Consider the following 18,778-nt stretch of genomic DNA (forward strand, 5'->3'; position numbering starts at 1 on the left):
CCAGGACCCACATTAGCCAGATGCACAAGGGAGCGCACACATCTGGAGTTCGTTTGCAGCTGCTGAAGGCCCTGGCAGACCCATTCTCTATCTGCTTCTCTCTCTCTCTCTGTCATCCTCAAATAAGTAAATTAAAACATAAGCAAAAAAAAAATAAAATAAAAATTAAAAAAAATAAAAAACATAAGCAAAAAAAATTGTCTCCTTAGCTGGGTGTGGTGGCACACACCTTTAATCCCAGCACTCCAGAGGCAGAGGTAGGAGGATCACTAAGACCTTACCTTGAAAAACCAAACAAGAACACCCCCCCAAAAAAAAATAAAAGTTGGCTGAATATACTGGTCCCTAACACATAGTAAGCCTTCAATAATTTGTGACCATCAGGATTGGATAGATGGTTTAGTGGGTAAGACACTTGTCTGAAAAACCAAAGATCCAGGTTCGATTCCCCAGGACCCACCCAAGACAGATGCACAAGATGGCATTTGTGTCTGTAGTTAGTTTGCAGTGGCTTGAGGGCCTGGTGTGCCCATATTCTCCCTCTTTTTCATAAATAAACAAATACTGTGACCATCATAAATCAGTCAAGGTGTTGCATGTCCACCTACTTAGGAGTAAGAGTTACATAAGAGTAAGTCCAAGGCCAATGTAAGCAACTTAGTAAAAAAGCTATAATCATCATTACAATTATGTGTATTATTGTTATTATCATCTTGGTTTTTCTTTTCTTTTCTTTTTTCTTTCTTTTTTTTTTTGGTCTCTCTGTCTAGCTCAGGCTGACCTGGAATTCACTATGCAGTCTCAGGGTGGCCTCGAACTCACAGCGATCCTCCTACCTCTGCCTCCCGAGTGCTGGGATTAAAGGTGTGTGCCACCATGCCCAGCTATTATATGCATTGTTAAAACATTCTGATCGGTTTATAGATTTTTTTTTTTCCCTTGAGAGACAGAAGAGGAGGTAGATAGAATAGGCATGGCAGAGCTCCAGGCACTGCAAATGAACTCCAGACACATATGCCACCTTGTGCACCTGGCCTACTTGGATACTGGGAAATCAAACCTGGGTCCTTAGGCTTCTCCCGTGAGTGCTTCAATGGGTAAGTCATCTCTCCAGCCCCGGTGTTTGTATTTTGTTTTGACAACTTGAAGGAAGGGAAGGAAAACCTGAGCCTGTGCAGGAGGACGGTGCCCCTGGGTTTGATTCACCAGTACTCATAAAGCCAGATGCAGAGTGGCCAATGCACCTGGAATTCAAATGCACCTAAAGTTCCTTGGCAGAAGCAAGAGGCCCTGGCACACTCATACTCTTTCTCAAATTACATATAAGTGCTTCTCAAGGTAGGGTTTTTCTCTAGCTCAGGCTGACCTGGAACTCACTATGGCATTGCAGGGTGGCCTCGAACTCTTGGTGAGCCTCCTGCCTCTGCCTCCCAAGTGAGTGCTTGGATTAAAGGCATGCGCCACCATGCCAGGCTTAGCAAAATATTAAAAAAAGAAAAAAAGAAGGCGGCTGCCTTTTTCTCTCTCAAATAATTTTTTGTCTCCTCCAGGCCCCCCCAATCTTTTTGCTGATATTTATTTGAGAGCAACAGACAGAGAAAGAGGCAGACACAGAGAGAGAGAATGGGCATGCCAGGACTTCCAGCCACTGCAAATGCACTCCAGGTGCATGCACCACCTTATGCATCTGGCTTATGTAGGTCCTGGGGAATCCAGCCTCGAACCGGGGTCCTTGGCTTCCCAAACAAGCGCTTAACCGCTAAACCATCTCTCCAGCCCTTTTTTTTTTTTTTCTTGGTTTTTCAAAGTAGGGTTTCACTCTAGCTTAGGCTGACCTGTAATTCACTATGTAGTCTCAGGGTGGCCTGGAACTCAAGGCAATCCTACCTCTGCCTCCCCAGTGATGAGATTAAAGGTGTGTGCCACCATGCCCGGCCCAATAAAATATATTTTTTAAAATTTTTATTCATTTTTTATTTATTTGAGAGCAACAGACAGAGAGAAAGGCAGATAGAAAGAGAGAGAATGGGTACGCCAGGGCCTCCAGCCACTGCAAACGAACTCCAGACGTGTGCACCCCATTGTGCATCTGGCTAACGTGGGTCCTGGGGAATTGAGCCTTGAACTGGGGTCCTTGGCTTCACAAACAAGCACTTAACCTCTAAGCCATCTGTCCAGCCCCAATAAAATATTTTTTAAATTTTATTTATTTATTTATTTGAGAGCGACAGACACAGAGAGAAAGACAGATACCCTCTGCAAACGAACTCCAGACACATGCACCCCCTTGTGCATCTGGCTAACGTGGGACCTGGGGAACTGAGCCTCAAACCGGGGTCCTTAGGCTTCACAGGCAAGCGCTTAACCGGTAAGCCATCTCTCCAGCCCAAAATATTTTTTAAAGAGAGACAGAGAAAGAAATTAAGAAAGAAAGGAGTGGTGGTGTGATTCAGGTGTCCCTCATAAACTTAAGTGTTCTGAGCACTAAGTCCCCAGCTGGTGACAATTTGGGAATTAACGCCTCCTGGATGCAGTGTATTATTGGGGGCAAACTTCCTATTGCCAATGCTTGGCACACTCCCCTGTTGCTGTTGTCCATCTGATGTTGGCCAGGAGGTGATGTCCACCCTCTGCTCATGCCATCATCTACTCCATGGAGCTTCCCCCTGAGTCTGTAAACTAAAATAAACCCCCTTTTTTCCACAAGCTGCTGTTGGTCAGGTGTTTTCTGCCAACTGGAAGCTGACTGCAACTGAAAGAAAAAGAGAAAATAAACTGGTTGTGGGGGCACACACCTTTAATCCCAGCAACCAGAAGGCAGAGGTAGGAGGATCACTGAGTTCAAGGCCACCCTGAGACTCCATAGTGAATTCCAGGTCAGCGTGGACTAGAGTGAGACCCTACCTCAAAAAAAAAAAAAAAAAAAAAAAAAAAGATGGAGAAAGAGAAAATGAAAATAAGACTGTCCAAATGTCAGAATGTCCAGGCGAGACTATTTTGGGTGTGCATACCAACCTTCTGGCTGCGTATCTGGACTCACTGTCATACAGTTACATGTCCTTATCTGTCTCCATCACCTCCACACTCCTTTGCAAGGACACTAGGGTTGGTACTAAATCCTTTTCTGGCTCTGAGCAGAGAGCAGCCATGGGAAAGGCAGGAGATGAGACATGTCCCCACCCAGGAGCTTTTGTTCAGAAAACTGGGCGGGTTCGTAACATGACCATGTGTGCTGAGGAATGCTCTTGCTGAACAAAGGCTGCTCACTAGGTTTTTTGTTTTTTTTTCTATGTGATAATTAGACACAAGCTAAAACATTTCAATAAATCTGTCTCATGGCCAACTCATGTTTTAAAGGAGGTTAGAGCTAGGCGTGGTGGTGCACGCCTTTAATCCCAGCACTCAGGAGGCAGAGGTAGGAGGATCGCCATGAGTTTGAGACCACCCTGAGAATACATAGTGAATTCCAGGTCAGCCTGAGCTAAAGACCCTATGTCGAAAAACCAAAAAAAAAAATAGTTTAACAATTTCAGCATGCCTCAAACATACAGACATTAAGACCTAATAGTCTGTTGTTCTCTCCAACAATCTCCTTTGTAGCAAGATTGGAACTTACTTTTTCTTGTCCCATCTTTTTTTTTTTTTTTTTTTTTAATTTATTTGACAGAGAAAGAGAGCGCGAATGGTCACACCAGGGCCTCCTGCCACTACAAACGAACTCCAGATGTGTGCGCTCCCTTGTGCATCTGGCTAATATGGGTCCTGGAGAACTGAACCTGTGTTCTTTGCCTTTGTAGGCAAATACCTTAACCGCTAAACCATCCCTCCAGCCCTGTTTTTTTGAGGTAGGGTCTCACTCTAACCCAGGCTGACCTGAAATTCTCTATGTAGACTCAGGATGGCCTTGAACTCACAGTGATCTATCTTCCTACCTCTGCCTCCAGAGTGCATCTGCCACCATGGTCGGGTAAAGTATCACTCTAATCCAGGCTGACCTTAACTTACCATGAAGTCTGAGGGTGAGTGGCTTCGAACTCAAGGCAACACTCCTACCTCTGCCTCCTGAGTGCCGCGTGTATGTCTTGTCTATACGTGTGCCTGCCAAGGCCCATGTGTAGAGAGGCCAGTAGTTAACTTTTAGGTGTCTGTGCTCCAACTTGTTCGAGTCTTTCTTTTTTTTTAATACTCTGAGAGAAAGGCAGAGAGAAAGAATAGGCATGCCAGGGCATCTAGCCGCCGTAAACAAACTCGAGACACAGGTGCCACCTTGTGCATCTGGCTTTATGTGGGTACTAGGGAGAAAAACCTGGGTCCTTAGGCTTCACAGGCAAGTGTCTCAACCACTAAGCAATCTTTCCAACACCCCCTTTTTTCTCTGAGGTAGGGTCTTGCTGTAGCCCACACTGACCTGGAATTCACTACGTAGTCTCAGGGTGGCCTTGAACTCATGGTGATCCTCCTACCTTTGCCTCCAGAGTGCTGGGATTAAAGGCGTGCACCACCACGCCCCGCTCTATTTGTTTCCTTTGAATCACCCTTTAGTAATGATCCCAAACAATTCTGCCCTATTATAGGTAAGTAAAAGGTGAACAAATTGTTTAAAAATCTTGTATTGTATCATACAAACTGCATTCATATACAAGTACATGAGTGAAAAACTTTCCCATCCTCCCCGCAATCACAATAGAATGTTTTTGCTGATATATTACAAAGTTAAGGCGTATGTCCCCTGCTGATTATGAACAGCTAACTGTAGATACTAGCTCTGGGAGTCTTGGAAGTTACTAACCTGGCTTTGACACAGGTGATTCAAGTGCCTTTCAGCTGCCCCTGAATCTGCCTCTCTTCAAAGGTGCTTTGACACAGGTGATTCAAGTGCCTTTCAGCTGTCCGTGAATCTCCCTCTCTTCAAAGGTCACGGCAGTGAATAATCTTAGTGCCCTTAAGCCGGGCAAACACCATTTAGCGCTCATGCATTAGCTGTGCCCTATTTTCACCAAGACTGGGACTTCCTAAGACTGCCCCCGAGGGACCATCTAGTGCCACCGATGGACTGCTCAGTACTTACTAAAGACCAGTTTACTCAAGGGACAAAGATGACCGTACCTGACTCGAAACACCCTTGCTTTTCTCCTATACAATAGGAATTGTTTCTCTTCTGTCTTACAGTTTTCCTCCTAGCCATACTTCTTACTGCCCCAACTACCTTGTGCGACACAGTAGTCAACTCCTTGCTGATGCTAAGGACCACCCCGAGGCCATCATGCGCAGCACCAGGGGCATGAGCTATCTAGCGGGGCGGCCATGGTGCTAATGGAATTGCACTGTCCTTTTATCCTCACTTCAGACTGCTGTGGCGCCGCTGAGATTTTTGTCCTGCACAGACTCAAGTTCTGATCCTTCACTTTCTAGATGGCTTAAGGTACTGTTTATCTGGTAGCAGTAGTTTCCAGAAGTTCACTCAGAACTGTAAAGTCAATCGAGTGGAGAGTCTACCATCAGTTTACAAAGAAAAACACAGTAACTCCATCCTCACTGTCTCTAGACAATAGAAAGTTGAGCTGTGGCTTTCTGAGAGGTGCTGCTAAGTCACCTGAGCTTCCAGTGGACACACAGTCCTTTAGAGACACTTCATATTGGATATATGGGACCTGACTCAGCTCTTCTGACTTGACTCCCCACACCTAACAAGTTATCCAGATAATCCTGATGGTAAAGGAGAGCTCATCACCAACTCTGAAAGCTCTTTCCCTTGTTTCTCTATGAGGCAGGGTCTTGCTCCAGCCCAGGCTGACCTGGAATTACTCTGTGGCCCCAGGTCCTCTAACTGCTGCTTCCCAAGTGCTGGGATTAATGGTGTGTGCCACCGTGCCCAGCTTTAAAGCTGTTCCCCATCCCCAAGACTACAGTTTCTGAACCATATACAGAGAGCAAAGTGATATTCTCTTAGGCTAAACTTTGTCGGCTCAGACAATCCTGAAGTGAATGTAGTAAGGCCCTAATAAGGAAATCTTTGGATTACAAAATAAATTTTGTATATGAATATTAAAGCTTCAAGAATGGCCTATCAAACACAAATTATGTTGAGTCTTGGTTCCTTTTCTTGAGACAGTCTCAATATATAACCAAGGTTGGGTAGCCCTTTCACCTGGAACCCTCCTACTGGGATTTGGGCGTGCAGCACCGTGGTTGGCTCACAGGCCCTCTTAGAGCCCTGAATCTAACGCCTGCAGGTCTGCGAGGCGCAGCTTTACTCTGACCCCTGGTGGCTCTACTGCATGAACAAGGCCGTGAGCCTCGCTCTTCAAGAGTACTTGTAAGCAGCTGTCAACAGGGATTTCTGTTGTTTTGAGACCAGGTCCCACTCGGTAGCCAGGCTGGCTTTGAACTTGTGGCAATCTTCCAGCCTCAGCCTCTGGAGAACTGAGATTAAGGAGTAAGCCACCATGTCTGGCCCAACTAAGAATTTAAACAGGAGATTAGTGACCTATTGGTTCCCACAATGCATTCCTTTAAAGGTGAAGACAAGCCAAATTCTGGAGAGTGAAGTAACACCTGAGGAGAACCCTTCATTCACTTTATATGCTTGTCATCTCCCCCTCTCCCCAAGCCTCTGGGATGTCACTTCTCAGAATGCCAGGCTCACACTGGGAACACTGGCCCTGGAGTTTCTAACCAGACCGTCTTGGGCAAGCTTATAGCAGGTTCCCCCATAGCTTATCACTTCTCAACCTACCACGGGATCAGCTGCACAGTTAGTTACCTGCTGTTCTTCCGCACCCGCCTCTTCAGAACTGATCTCTCTACCGGGTTTTTCTTCAGTCTCCAGGAAGTGCAGAGCAAATAACCAAAACGGAACTCCTTCTGTGGGACAGTCCCCAGAAGCTGAAGTTAAGGATGGTGCGGAGTACACAGCACAAAATCCCTTTTGTACACTGAGTCAAATACACATAGTTTCCTGGGCTTGAACAATTTACACTAATTCATACCAGCAACATAACCCAAAACAATGGCATATCAAACTCTATAAAGTGACAACTTAAAAGGAGACAGTGCTCTGCTGGGCTAGTAAGTCAGAATCAGCTAAGAGGTAAGACCAGTAACTCCTAGTAGGCATGTCCCTGTCACCAGTGACATTGAAGAGACCGTCCTGCTGGGAGAGGAGCAAACGCGCTCATGTTGCAGGTCCTGGACGGCTTCAACTAAGCACTGCAGCTTGCAGGACAGTGCGTCACACTTCCCTTCAAGTGACGGAATCCTTCTTCTTCCGGAATGGTGACTTTAGCCTTTTCCACACACTGCTTTTGGGTTTAGACTTTTTCTCCAAGGCCAAAACTGCCTCCTTTTCTTTTTTACGAATTTCACGTACAAGGGCGTGGAAAACATCATCAATGTAGTAGCGATATGCAGCAGACGTCTCAAAAAAAGGACAACTGAACTCTCGGGCCAGAGACAATCCCTCTTCCCTGGTGACCTTTAAAAGTATAAACATGAGAAAATTTATAGTGGCACAGTAGAAAACAATGACAACTGTCAAAAAGAGTAAATGGGTTTCCATAACAGGAAGACAGCGCCCCAACTCTGGAGGGGTGCCAGCAGGGTAGGCCTTGTGTAGTGTTGACGGCTGTGCTACCTGCCTTCGAAGGCTTCTGCTGACTTCAAAGTAGATGGTTCTATTGCTGGCCTCACTGCAAGATAACTGTATTTTGTTTAAGGATAACTTTATTATATTTTTTAACATATTTTACTTATTTTAGAGAAAGAGAGAGACAGAGAGAATGGATGTGCCAGGGCCTCCAGCCACTGCAGATGAACTCCAGCTACATGCACCACCTTGTGCATCTGGCTTACGTGGGTGTTGGGGAATCGAGCCTTGAACTGGGGTCCTTAGGCTTCACAGGCAAGCGCTTAACCGCTAAGCCATCTCTCCAGCCCAACTTTTTTTTTTTAAACTTTTTTTTTGGTTTATTTTTATTTATTTATTTGAGAGCGACAGAGAAAAAGGCAGAGAGAGAGAGAGAGAGAGAGAGAATGGGCGCGCCAGGGCTTCCAGCCACTTTAGACGAATTCCAGATGCATGTGACCCCCTGTGCATCTGGCTAACATGGGTGCTAGAGAATCAAGCCTCGAACCAGGGTCCTTAGGCTTCACAAGCAAGCATTTAACTGCTAAGCCATCTCTCCAGCCCAACTTTTTAAAAACTACATTTTACTTATTTATTTATCTGAGAGAAAGAGGGAGAGAGAGAAAGAAAATAGTTGTGCCAGGGCCTCCAGCCACTGCAAAGGAACTCCAGATGCATGTACACTCTTGTACATCTGGCTTACGTGGGTCCTGGAGAATGGAACCAGGATCCTTTGGCTTTGTAAGCATGCGCTAAGCCATTCCTCCAGCCCCAAGATAACTTCTGAGACAGGGTCTCAGGTTCGATTCTACCAGTCCCACAAAGGCCAGATACACAAGGAGGCACATGCATCTGGAGTTCGTTTACAGTGGCTAGAGGACCTAGCATGCACATTCTCTCATTCTTTGTCTAAAAATAAATAAATATAAATAAAAAAAATTTAAATTGAGACAGGGCCTTATACATCCTGGGGTTAACCCTGAACAAGCTATGTATCTGAGAATAATCTGTTGCTTTTTTTTTTTTCTAATTTACTTATATATTTCAGAAAGAGAAGGGGGCAATGAATGGGTGCCACCCCAGGGCATTTAGCCTCTGCAAACAAATGCCGATGCATGCGCCACTTTGTGCATCTGGCTTTACATGGGTACTGAGGAACTGAACTCTGGCTATTAGGCTTTGGAGTCAAGTGCCTTAACTGCTGAACCCTCTCTCCAGCCCAATGTTTAGCTTATGATCCTTTTGCCTCAACATCCTTCTGGCTACATTACAGGCATGTGCCACCACACCCAGCTTAGGCAACGCTGGGGTGCAAACTCAGGGCCTAGGGTATGTTGAGCAAGTGCTCTACCTATTAACTGAGTTATATCCCCAGCTCTCTAAAATAAAATGTTGCTTTTTTTTTTTTTTTTTGGTTTATCCAGGTATGATCTTACTCTAGCACAGGCTAACCTGGAACTCACTATGTAATCTCAGGGTGGCCTCACCCTCACCACAATCCTCCTACCTCTGCCTCCTGAGTGCTGAGACTAAAGGCGTGCACCACCACACCCAGCAATGTTGGATTATATTATTATCATTTTTTTTCCCAAGGCAGAGTCTCACTCCAGCCCAGGGTGACCTAGAACTTACTCTGTAGCTCCAGGCTGGCCTCGAACACTCAGCAATCCTACATTGGCCTCCCCAGCGCTGGGATCAAAGGTGTGTGCCACCACACATAGCTAAGATAAAATATTTGGACATCTATCAAGTAGATACACAATTTCAATTTTCTTCATTTTCATTTTAATAAAAGAAAAGCAAAAAAGATGGGTGTGGTGGCACATGCCTTTAATCGCAGCACCCAGGAGGCCAACTGGAGACTAGAGTGAATTTCAGGTCAGCTTGGCCGAGAGTGAGACCCTACCTCAAAGAAGAATTTAAAAAAAATCAAGAAAGGAAAGCATAAAGGAAAAAGACACATACTTCTATTATTGTCATACAAACCTTACTAGGAAATTAACATGATATACCAAATTATGACAATGCCATAATTTCTCCTAACTTTGGACAGACAGCCTATGAATTGTTTATATGTCCCTGAACAGATTTTCCAATAGTTTAACTGAGTATAAACCCTGTGTATAGTTTCTCTTGGTCTTCCTGGGTTCCTAAACCTCACTATTGGGAAGTTTATCCTGAAGTCTGACCTAAGCTTTTCCTATTGCAATATAAACAGATGTATGTCTGAAATTTTAGGAAATAATCATCCTAAATACACTCTCTCTCTCTCTCTCTTTTTTTTTTTTTTTTACGAGGTAGGGTTTCACTCTACCTCAGGCTAACCTGGAATTCATGATGTAGTCGCAGGGTGGCCTTGAACTCATGGCGATCTTCCTACCTCTGCCTCCCAAGTGCTGGGATTAAAGGGATGTGCTACCACGCCTGGCCATCCTACAACTCTTTTTTTTTTGGGGGGGGGGGAGTTTCGAGGTAGGGTCTTACTCTGGCCCAGGCTGACCTGGAATTCACTATGTAGTCTCAGGGTGGTCTCAAACTATTGGCAATCCTATTTCTGCCTCCCAAGTGCTGGGATAAAAGGCGTGTGCCACCATGCCTGGCTTTATTTTTTTTTTTTGGGGGGGGGGGTACAATTCCTTATTTGATGGTTTCTCTCTCCTTCTTTTCCCCCCCGAGGAAGGGTCTCAACTCTAGCCCAGGCTGACCTGAACTTCACTATGTATCTAGGGTGGCCTTGAACTCATGGTGATCCTATTTCGGCCTTCTGAGTGCTGAGATTAAAGGTGTGCACTGGCTCTCACTCACTTTCTCCTTTAAGGCAAAGGAAATCTCTATGTCAAGAAATAAAAAGACCAATTATACACGATTAAATAACACTGCCTTTCATCACCTGTCTTAGCTGTCTGAGGTCAGACTTGTTCCCCACAAGAACCACAGGCGTGTCATCCGTGCGACGAACTCGGTAAATCAGCTGTTTAAAGTCACGAACTTCATGGAAGCTGCGCCGGTCGGTGATGGAGTAGCAGATGACGAAGCCCTCCCCTGCCCGCATGTACTGGTCGCGCATGGCCGTGAACTCTGCCTGGGGAAGCCAGCAGTGCCAGGTTAGTGCCGCGCGCAGGAAACGCCCGCAGGCCCACTGCCCACTGCCGTGCGTCAGAGTGCATGAAAAATCGAGAAACAAACTAGAGACCTAATCTGCATAAGCCTCCTTCCCCCGTTACTAGAGTCCAAGTCTTCACTCAGAGCATTCTGGGATCTTTTAAATTATTATTAGATATAAACATATTTTGTATGTAAACATCGCATGCTGGAGCCATCCTTTCCCTCCTCTCTGCACCTCCTTTTTAATTTTTATTTATTTATTTGAGAGAGACAGAGAGAAAGAGGCAGAGACAGAGAATGGGCACATCAGGGCCTCCAGCCACTGCAAAGGAACTCCAGAGGCATCTGCTCCCTTGTGCATCTGGATTATGTGGGTCCTAGGGTCCTTAGGCTTCACAGGCAAGCACTTAACCACTAGGCCATCTCTCCAGCCTTCCCTCCCCCTTTTTTGAAGAGGGCTTCCTGGTTGGGGTTGCAGGTCAACCCCATGGGGATTGTGGGCCACGCATTATGGGGACAGGCATTCTGGGATTTAATACCTGTCCTGCTGTATCCAGAATGTCCAGGTTGGCAGGCTCATCATCAATACGGATTCGGATTTTATAAGCATCTTCTACGGAAGGGAAAAAAGGTTATTATAAACCCACACACATAGAAAAGTGACATTTAGCTAAACATGGTGGTGCACAGTTTTAATCCCAACACTTGGGAGGCAGAGGTAGGAGGATTGCTGTGAGTTTGAAGCCACCTTGAGACTACATAGTGAATTCCAGGTCAGTCTGGAGTAGAGTGAGACTACCTCAGAACAAAGAGGGGGAGGGGGTAAGACATGACATTTAAAAGTCATCCTATGGAAAAGTTGATTCCACATCTTTTTTAACTTTACATTGACTGACAACCTACACACACACACAACCCGATGATAACAGTAACACACCCTGCAACCCTTTACACACACACACACAACCCGATGATAACAGTAACACACCCTGCAACACTTAACACACACACACACACAACCCGATGATAACAGTAACACCTCCCACAACCCTTTATCCCTCTCCCCATAAACCCCTCCACCAAACCCATTCTTTCCAGTCTCATGATTTTTTTTGTGTTTTTGGGGTAGGGACTCACGCTAGCCCAGGCTGACCTGGAATTCACACTGTGGGCCCAAGATGGCTTTGCACTCAGGGTGATCCCACCTCTGTAGAGTGATGGATGGGATTAAAGATGTACACCACTAGGCCGGACTGACAAGACTGATGTCATCATTTTTGTTTTGTCTTTTTTCCTTTTTTTTTGTTTTTTTGAGGTAGGGTCTCACTAGTTCAGGCTGACCTGGAATTCACTGCACTCTCAGGGTGATCCTCCTACCTCTGCCTCCAGAGTGCTTGGATTAAAGGCATGCACCACCACACCCAGCTTAAAATAATTTTTTTAAAAAATGACAGCTGGGCGTGGTGGTGCACGCCTTTAATCCCAGCACTCAGAAGGCAAAGGCAGGAAGATCACTGTGAGTTCAAGGTCATCGCAAACAAACTCCAGACACACGTTACTTTGTGCATCTGCTAATTCTACCTGCTGCACAATGATCCTGGGTCTTTGTTCCTGAGCCACTGAGACATCTCTCCAGCTCACGATCTTTTTATTATTATTATTATTAATATTATTATTGGTTTTTTGAGGTAGGGTCTTGCTCTAGCCCAGGCTGACCTGGAATTCACTATGTAGTCTCAGTATGGCCTCAAACTCACAGTGATCCTCCTACTTCTGCCTCTCAAGTACTGGGACTAAAGGCACATGCCACCACACCTGGCTTCAAGATCTCTTAATTAAAAAAAAAAAAAAATTACTTATTTATTTGGGTTTTTTGAGGTAGGTTCTTGCTCTCTAACCCAGGCTGACCTGAAATTAGTTACTAATCTCAGGGTGGCTTTAAACTCACAGTGACCCTCCTACTTCTGCCTCTCAAGTGCTGGGACTAAAGGCATGTGCCACCATGCCTGGCTCATTTATTTATTAGAGATGGCCAGGGGAGAGAGAGAATGGCCATGCCAGGGCTTCTAGCCACTGCAAGCGAACTCCAGATGCTTGTACCACCATGTGCATCTGGCTTACGTGGGACCTGAAGAATCAAACCTGGGTTCTTAGGCTTCGCAGGAATGCGCCTTAACTGTTAACCCATCTCTCCAGCCCTCTATTAATTTTTTCTTATTTTTCTTTTCTTTTTTGTTTATCTTTATTTGAGAGAGCCAAATAGACAGAGAAAGAGGCAGAGAGAGAGAGACAGGGAGAGACAGAATTGGGCACGTCAGGGCCTCCAGCCACTACAAACAAACTCCAGATGCATACGCCACCTTGTGCATCTGGCTTACATGTGTACTGGGGAATCGAGCCTCGAACCGGGGTCCTTAGGCTTCACAGGCAAGCACTTAACTGCTAAGCCATTTCTCCAGCCCCTCTTAATTTTTTAAACATGTTTTTTGGCCAAGGGAGATGGCCCATAACTATAATCCCAACACTGGGTGGCAGAGATAGGAAGACAGAACCACCATGAATTAAAGGCCAACCTGGATTACAGAGTTACAGGTCAGCATGAGATAGAATGAGACCTTGCCCCTCAACAACAAGGGAGGGAGCTGGGAAGATGGCTAAGTACTTAAAGACATTTGCTCACAAAGACTGCTGGTTCAGTTTCAATTCCCCAACCACCCACAGAAAGCCACATGCTTGTTTGCAGCTGATAAGAGATCCTGGCACACTCCTGCACAAGTGTGCACACAAAGACACACACTAACAAATAAGTAAAATAAATAAAAACTTAAAAGCATGAAAAAAGTTACTTGTGGCACCTGTGAATGGAATGGAAATGAGTTCTGCCCAGTCAGTCAGGATCATATCACAATACAAGAGAACAAAAAGACTGGTGTCCGAGTAAACTTTGATCACTTGATAGCTGAAATTCTAAAACCTTGTATGGGGGTAGGGGTAAAATGAAGGAGGTGCATGAGTATATTTACCCTACCACCAGCAAGCAGAGACGACACAAAGGCCACCAGACCCGTGACAGGTGCTTGGCAATAGCAATAGGGAAACTCCAGGCCAAGGTTCCCAGCAATCATGGGACGCCTGCAGGTGGCCGGACAGGAGGGCAGTGGTGGCAGACACTGGCACCAACCCTGCCGGCATAGGCAGTGACCCTCCCACGTTACTGGGGAGAGGCACTTTCTAGACCCAAACAGTTTTATCAAGGCTCAAAATGGGGTCAGTGGCAGGGCAGGTGGTACAAAGCTCAGGCCTGCTGGCTGACCATGGATCCGAACCCTACATTAATTTTATTCATAAAATTCCCAGTCCTCTACCTGCCTCTTTCTCTCTCAAGTGAGTAAAATTTAAAAAACAAAGCAAAGAATAGAGAGATTGCTCAGTGGTTAAAGGTGCTTGCTTGCAAAGTCTGGGTTCAATTCCCCAGTATCCACACACAAAGCCAGATGCACAAAGGGGTGCACGTATGTGGAATTTGTTTCCGTCCATATACTCTTCTCCCTGCTCTCTCTTCGCCTGCAAATAAGTAAATATAAAAAGGAGGGCTATGGAGCCAGGCATGTTGGCTCATTCCTATAATCCTAGCATATTGGAGTCTGAGACAGGAGAATTACCATGAGTTTGAAGTCAGCCTGGGCTCCACAGTGAGTTCCAGGCCAACCCAGGCTTCAGTGTGCAAAATGGTTTCAAAACAAACCAAACAGAAAAGCAAGACAATCTCAGTGGTAGAGCGTATCTAACAGGCTGAGGCCCGGGCTTAATCCTCACTACCACAAAAAAAGACAGCTACTTTCCTAGCAACCCACCAACAACTGAGAGTTAAAGACATGGAGAAAGCAGGACTACTTTAAAAAAAATTTTTTTTTAAAGTTTATTTGTAAGAGAGAGAAGAGTCAGACAGACAGAATGGGCATGCCAGGGCTTCTAGCTACTGCAAATGAACTCCAGATGCATGTAACACTTTGCGCATGTGGCTTTACGTGGGTACTGGGGAATCAAACTTGGGTCACTAGGCCTTACAGGCAAACACTTTGACGGCTAAGCCATGTCTCCAGCATCCACTCCTGCCCCCGCCCCCCAGGCCTTTTTTGAGTAAGGCTTTGTATATTTATTTGCAAGCAGAGGACACACAGAAAATGGGCCTGCCACTGCCTCCAACTGCTGCAAAGGAACTCAGGATGCATGCACCACCTTGTGCATCTGGCTTTATGTGGGTACTAGAGAATCAAACCTGGGTCCTTAGGCTTTTCAGGCAAGCACTTTAACTGCTGAGCCATGCATCCAGTTCCTAAACAGGAGTGTTCAGTGGCCTGCAGGCTGGGGAAGTGAGTGCAGTCCAGTGGAGACATGAGGCCCTGTGTGCCTGGGCTGTACTCCTGTCCTCTGGCTCTACTTGTTTCTCTACTTCCTTTTGTGGAAGTTCAAACCAGCTGACTCATACTTACGGGGTGTCTCAAGTCAGAGCTTTAGACGTGACAGCAAAAAAAAAAAAAGGGCCTCATAAGTGGCCTTTAAACTTTTGCTTTAATCTGACAATACAGTATAACAGCCATAAAAGAATTACAAAGAAAGTTGTCCTATTAATGTTCAACCTAACCCCCAGACACTAAAGACGACTTATGCACATGTCAAGTGTAGAAAAACAAATACTAAACGGTTTACTCCTTTCCAAATAAATCTGAGCTACATACCAAAAATTAGTGACTCAAAATATAGTACACCATTTCTCAACTTGAAATCCACTGAGGTACTTTCACAGGGTGCACTGGGAACCTACGTGAGGGTCTGACTTACCAATGGTGGGGTCATGGTCTTCCGGGAATCGGTGGCTGATGAACTGCATGGTCATGGCTTCAAAACAAGAAAAAAATTCTGAAGTTGAAAATCCTTATCAAGTGCATCTCGGAGAAAGCATCTGAGTCCTAACTTTGCATAACAGCCCCTGAGCCTGGTTTGGGTGTCACTTAAGCGCTCGGCAATGTTGTCACCTACCGCTCTTGCCCACGCCCCCGGCTCCCAGCATCACCAGCTTGTATTCGCGAGAGAGCCCCGCAGGACTGCCGCCGCCGCCGCCGGGCCGGGCCCCGGCATCCATGGGCGTCCGGGGCGGCCGCGGGGACCCCGGGCAGGGTCCCCTGGAGGAGGAAAGAAAACGTGTCACCGAGGATGAGGACGCCGTCCTGCTCACCGCCGACCCGGAAGCCGCGGGAAACCCCCGTCCTCCCGGAGGCTCACCAGTCACCAGCCCAGAGAAGTTCGACTTCCCCGCACAGCGACGCCCCAGGCCGGCAGGAAGGGGCCCGGGAAAGAGGGCCGTCCGCGGGGAAGCGGGGGATCCTCCCGGCCGCCCCCAGGCCCTCGCGTATCCCCCGGGACAGAAGGTCTCGGCAGGCGTCGGCCACCGGGTCCCCGGAGGGCGGAGGAGCCGGTTCTGACCTGTGACCCCGCCGGCGCCGAGCAAGATGGCGCCGAGGGCGGAGCCACAGCGCGACCACGCCCACGGAGAGGGCCACGCCCACCGCGGGAACCACGCCCGCCCGGCCCGAGGTCGCCGAGGCCGGTTTGCAGGACGCACAAAGGAAGCCGCGTGGTCACATTTTCTCGCCGAGTTTGGCACGTACTTATGCGGGTGTTCCATCAGGCAGAGCAGAAAGCACTTTCTTCAGACTGTTCGGGGCTGATCGCTGCTGGTGAAAACGAGGAATGTGGCCGCGTGTCATGGAGAACCCCTTCCCCCCCACAGCTTGAAAACGACCAGATGTTCACACATCAGCTGCCTGAGTCGGAGTGCTGCACATTATCTTAAGCCATATGCATTAAAAGGCACATTTTTTTTGTTTTGTTTTAAATAAATGTGTGGTTTTATTTGAGGAAGGGTCTCACTCTAACCCAGGTAGACCTAGAACTCACTCTGTAGTCCCAGGTTGGGCATAGTTTTTCTCTGCAGAAAGAATATAAAATTCAGGGGCTTTTAAGATACCAATAACAAGACAGATGTGGTGACTACGCCCTACAATCCCAGCTCATGAGGAGTGGGGGGCAGCCTCAGCAACATCATGTTCCAGACCAATCTGGGCTTCATGAGACCCTGTCACAAACAACAAAAAGAAGTAGGGTGTGGTGGCACACGCCTTTAATCCTAGCACTCATGAGGCAGAGGTAGGAGAATTGCGGAGAGTTCGAGGCCACCCTGAGACTACATTGTGAATTCCAGGTCAGCCTGAGCTAGAGACCCCCTACCTGGGAAAACCAGCAGGGCGAGATTGCCTGGTGGCTGATGTTACTTGCCTGCTTGATCAGCCAGGGTTTGATTCCCCAGCACCCATATAAAAGGGGGCACATGCACCTGGTACTCATTTCACCAGCAAGAGACTGCTGTGCCCATGCACAGGTACATACACACTTGGAAGGCTGAGGGAGGACTGTTGAGTTTGAAGCCAACCTGGAACTAGAGTTCCAAGCACAAACCCAGCAATACTCGGCAGTATTGTCCCTCAGTATAAAAGTAGCACACAAGGTGGTATGAACTTTACCGATGCAATTTCCACTAGCCACTTCTTCAGAGACTGTTCAGGTATGTAGCTTAGGTCCGCTTCTAGCTTCCCATTTTCCTGCTTTTGCAAGCCAGTGCTGATTACCGGCGTACAGGTGTGGGCCACTATGCCTGTTCCTTTGTTTTGTTTTGTTTTTAAATATTTTTATTTCTTTGCAAGCACAGAGAGAAGAGATAGAAGAGAATGGGTGTGCTGGGGTCTCCAGCCATTGCAAAAGAGCTCCAGATGAATGTGCCACAATTTGCATCTGGCTAATAAATTAAAAAAACACAAAAAATGGAAGAGATGACTCAATAGTTAAAGGTGCTTCCTTGCAAAGCCTGACAGCAGAGGTTCAATTACCAAGTACCTACCCACATAAAACCAGACACACAACTGGCATGAGCGTGGAGTTAGTTTCCAACAGCAGGAGACCCTGGAACACCGATTCTCTTTCCCTCTACATAAATGCCCCTAGCTACTGCAAATGAATGAACTCCAGACACACATGCCATTTTGTACATCTGTCCTCCTGTGGGTACTGGAGAATTAAGCCCATTTATTCTTTTTTGAGGTACGGTCTCATTTTAGCTCAGGCTGACCTAAATTCACCATGTAATCTCAGGCTGTCCTTGAACTCACTGTGATTATCTTACCTTGGCCTCCTGAGTGCTGAGATTGAAGTCATGTGCAACCATGCATGGCAACATTTTTCCAAAATACATAGGGCACTTCATCTAGCTACCCTCAGCGTATTTGTGAGACAGAGACAGAAAGCGGCAAACACAGATAGTGTATAAGCAAACCAGGGCTTTCTGACACAGCAAACTAACTCTAGATGCATGTACCACTTTGTGCTTCTGGCTTTTCATGGGTGCTGGGGAATTGAACCTGGGCCATTAGGCTTTGTAAGCAAACCCTTTTAACCACTGAGTCATCTCTCCAGCCGCTTACACTCAGTTCTTTTAATCCTGTGTGAAATAAATGGGGTTGGGGAGATGGCTCAGTGATTATAGGTACTTGATTGTAAAACATGCCAGCCTGGACCCATTCCCCAGCACGCAGTAAAGCCAGATGTACAAAGTGGTGATGCACCTGGAGTTTATTTACAGTGTCAAGAGGCCTTGGCATGCTCATTTCGTCATTGTCTCTCCAATAAATACACTAAGAAATACATACATACATACATAAAATGAGATCTGGTGGCTCATGCCTTTAATCCCAGGCTCAAAGGCACTTGCTTGGAAAGCCTGCTGGCCTAGGTTCAATTCCCCAAGCATCCACATAAAAAGTGGAGGAAAGCTGGGCATGGTGGCGCATGCATTTAATGCCAGCATTTGAGAGGCTGAGGGATGGCCAAGAGTTCAAGGCCATTCTGAGAATACAGAGTGAATTCTAGCTCAGCTTGGGCTAGAGTGAGATCTACCTTGAAAAACAAAACAACAAAAATCTAATTTTAGTATATGAA

At 46.5% G+C, this 18,778-nt stretch overlaps 1 protein-coding gene across 1 annotated transcript; it reads right to left on the reverse strand.

Moving 5' to 3' along the window:
* Nucleotides 1–4,594: 4,594 nt before the first annotated feature.
* Nucleotides 4,595–16,199, reverse strand: Rit1 (Ras like without CAAX 1). Its single transcript, XM_004667261.2, has 6 exons — nt 16,013–16,199; nt 15,770–15,912; nt 15,572–15,628; nt 11,269–11,342; nt 10,515–10,706; nt 4,595–7,474 (listed from the first exon to the last, which is right to left on the reverse strand). The coding sequence occupies exons 2-6, from the start codon at nt 15,870–15,872 to the stop codon at nt 7,244–7,246; spliced, it is 657 nt and encodes a 218-aa protein (XP_004667318.2). The 5' UTR covers nt 15,873–15,912; nt 16,013–16,199; the 3' UTR covers nt 4,595–7,243.
* Nucleotides 16,200–18,778: the final 2,579 nt, after the last annotated feature.

Source organism: Jaculus jaculus, chromosome 19 (genome assembly GCF_020740685.1).
Source record: "Jaculus jaculus isolate mJacJac1 chromosome 19, mJacJac1.mat.Y.cur, whole genome shotgun sequence".
In the NCBI taxonomy this organism is placed as follows: Eukaryota; Metazoa; Chordata; class Mammalia; order Rodentia; family Dipodidae; genus Jaculus; species Jaculus jaculus.

Coding starts and splice junctions, on each gene's coding strand:
- Rit1 (XM_004667261.2), bottom strand. CDS start 15,872: ATGGATGCCGGGGCCCGGCCCGGCGGCGGCGGCGGCAGTCCTGCGGGG. Junction 15,629..15,769: donor CGGGGGCGTGGGCAAGAGCG/GTAGGTGACAAC, acceptor CTTGTTTTGAAG/CCATGACCATGCAGTTCATC. Junction 11,343..15,571: donor AGACCATGACCCCACCATTG/GTAAGTCAGACC, acceptor TCCCTTCCGTAG/AAGATGCTTATAAAATCCGA.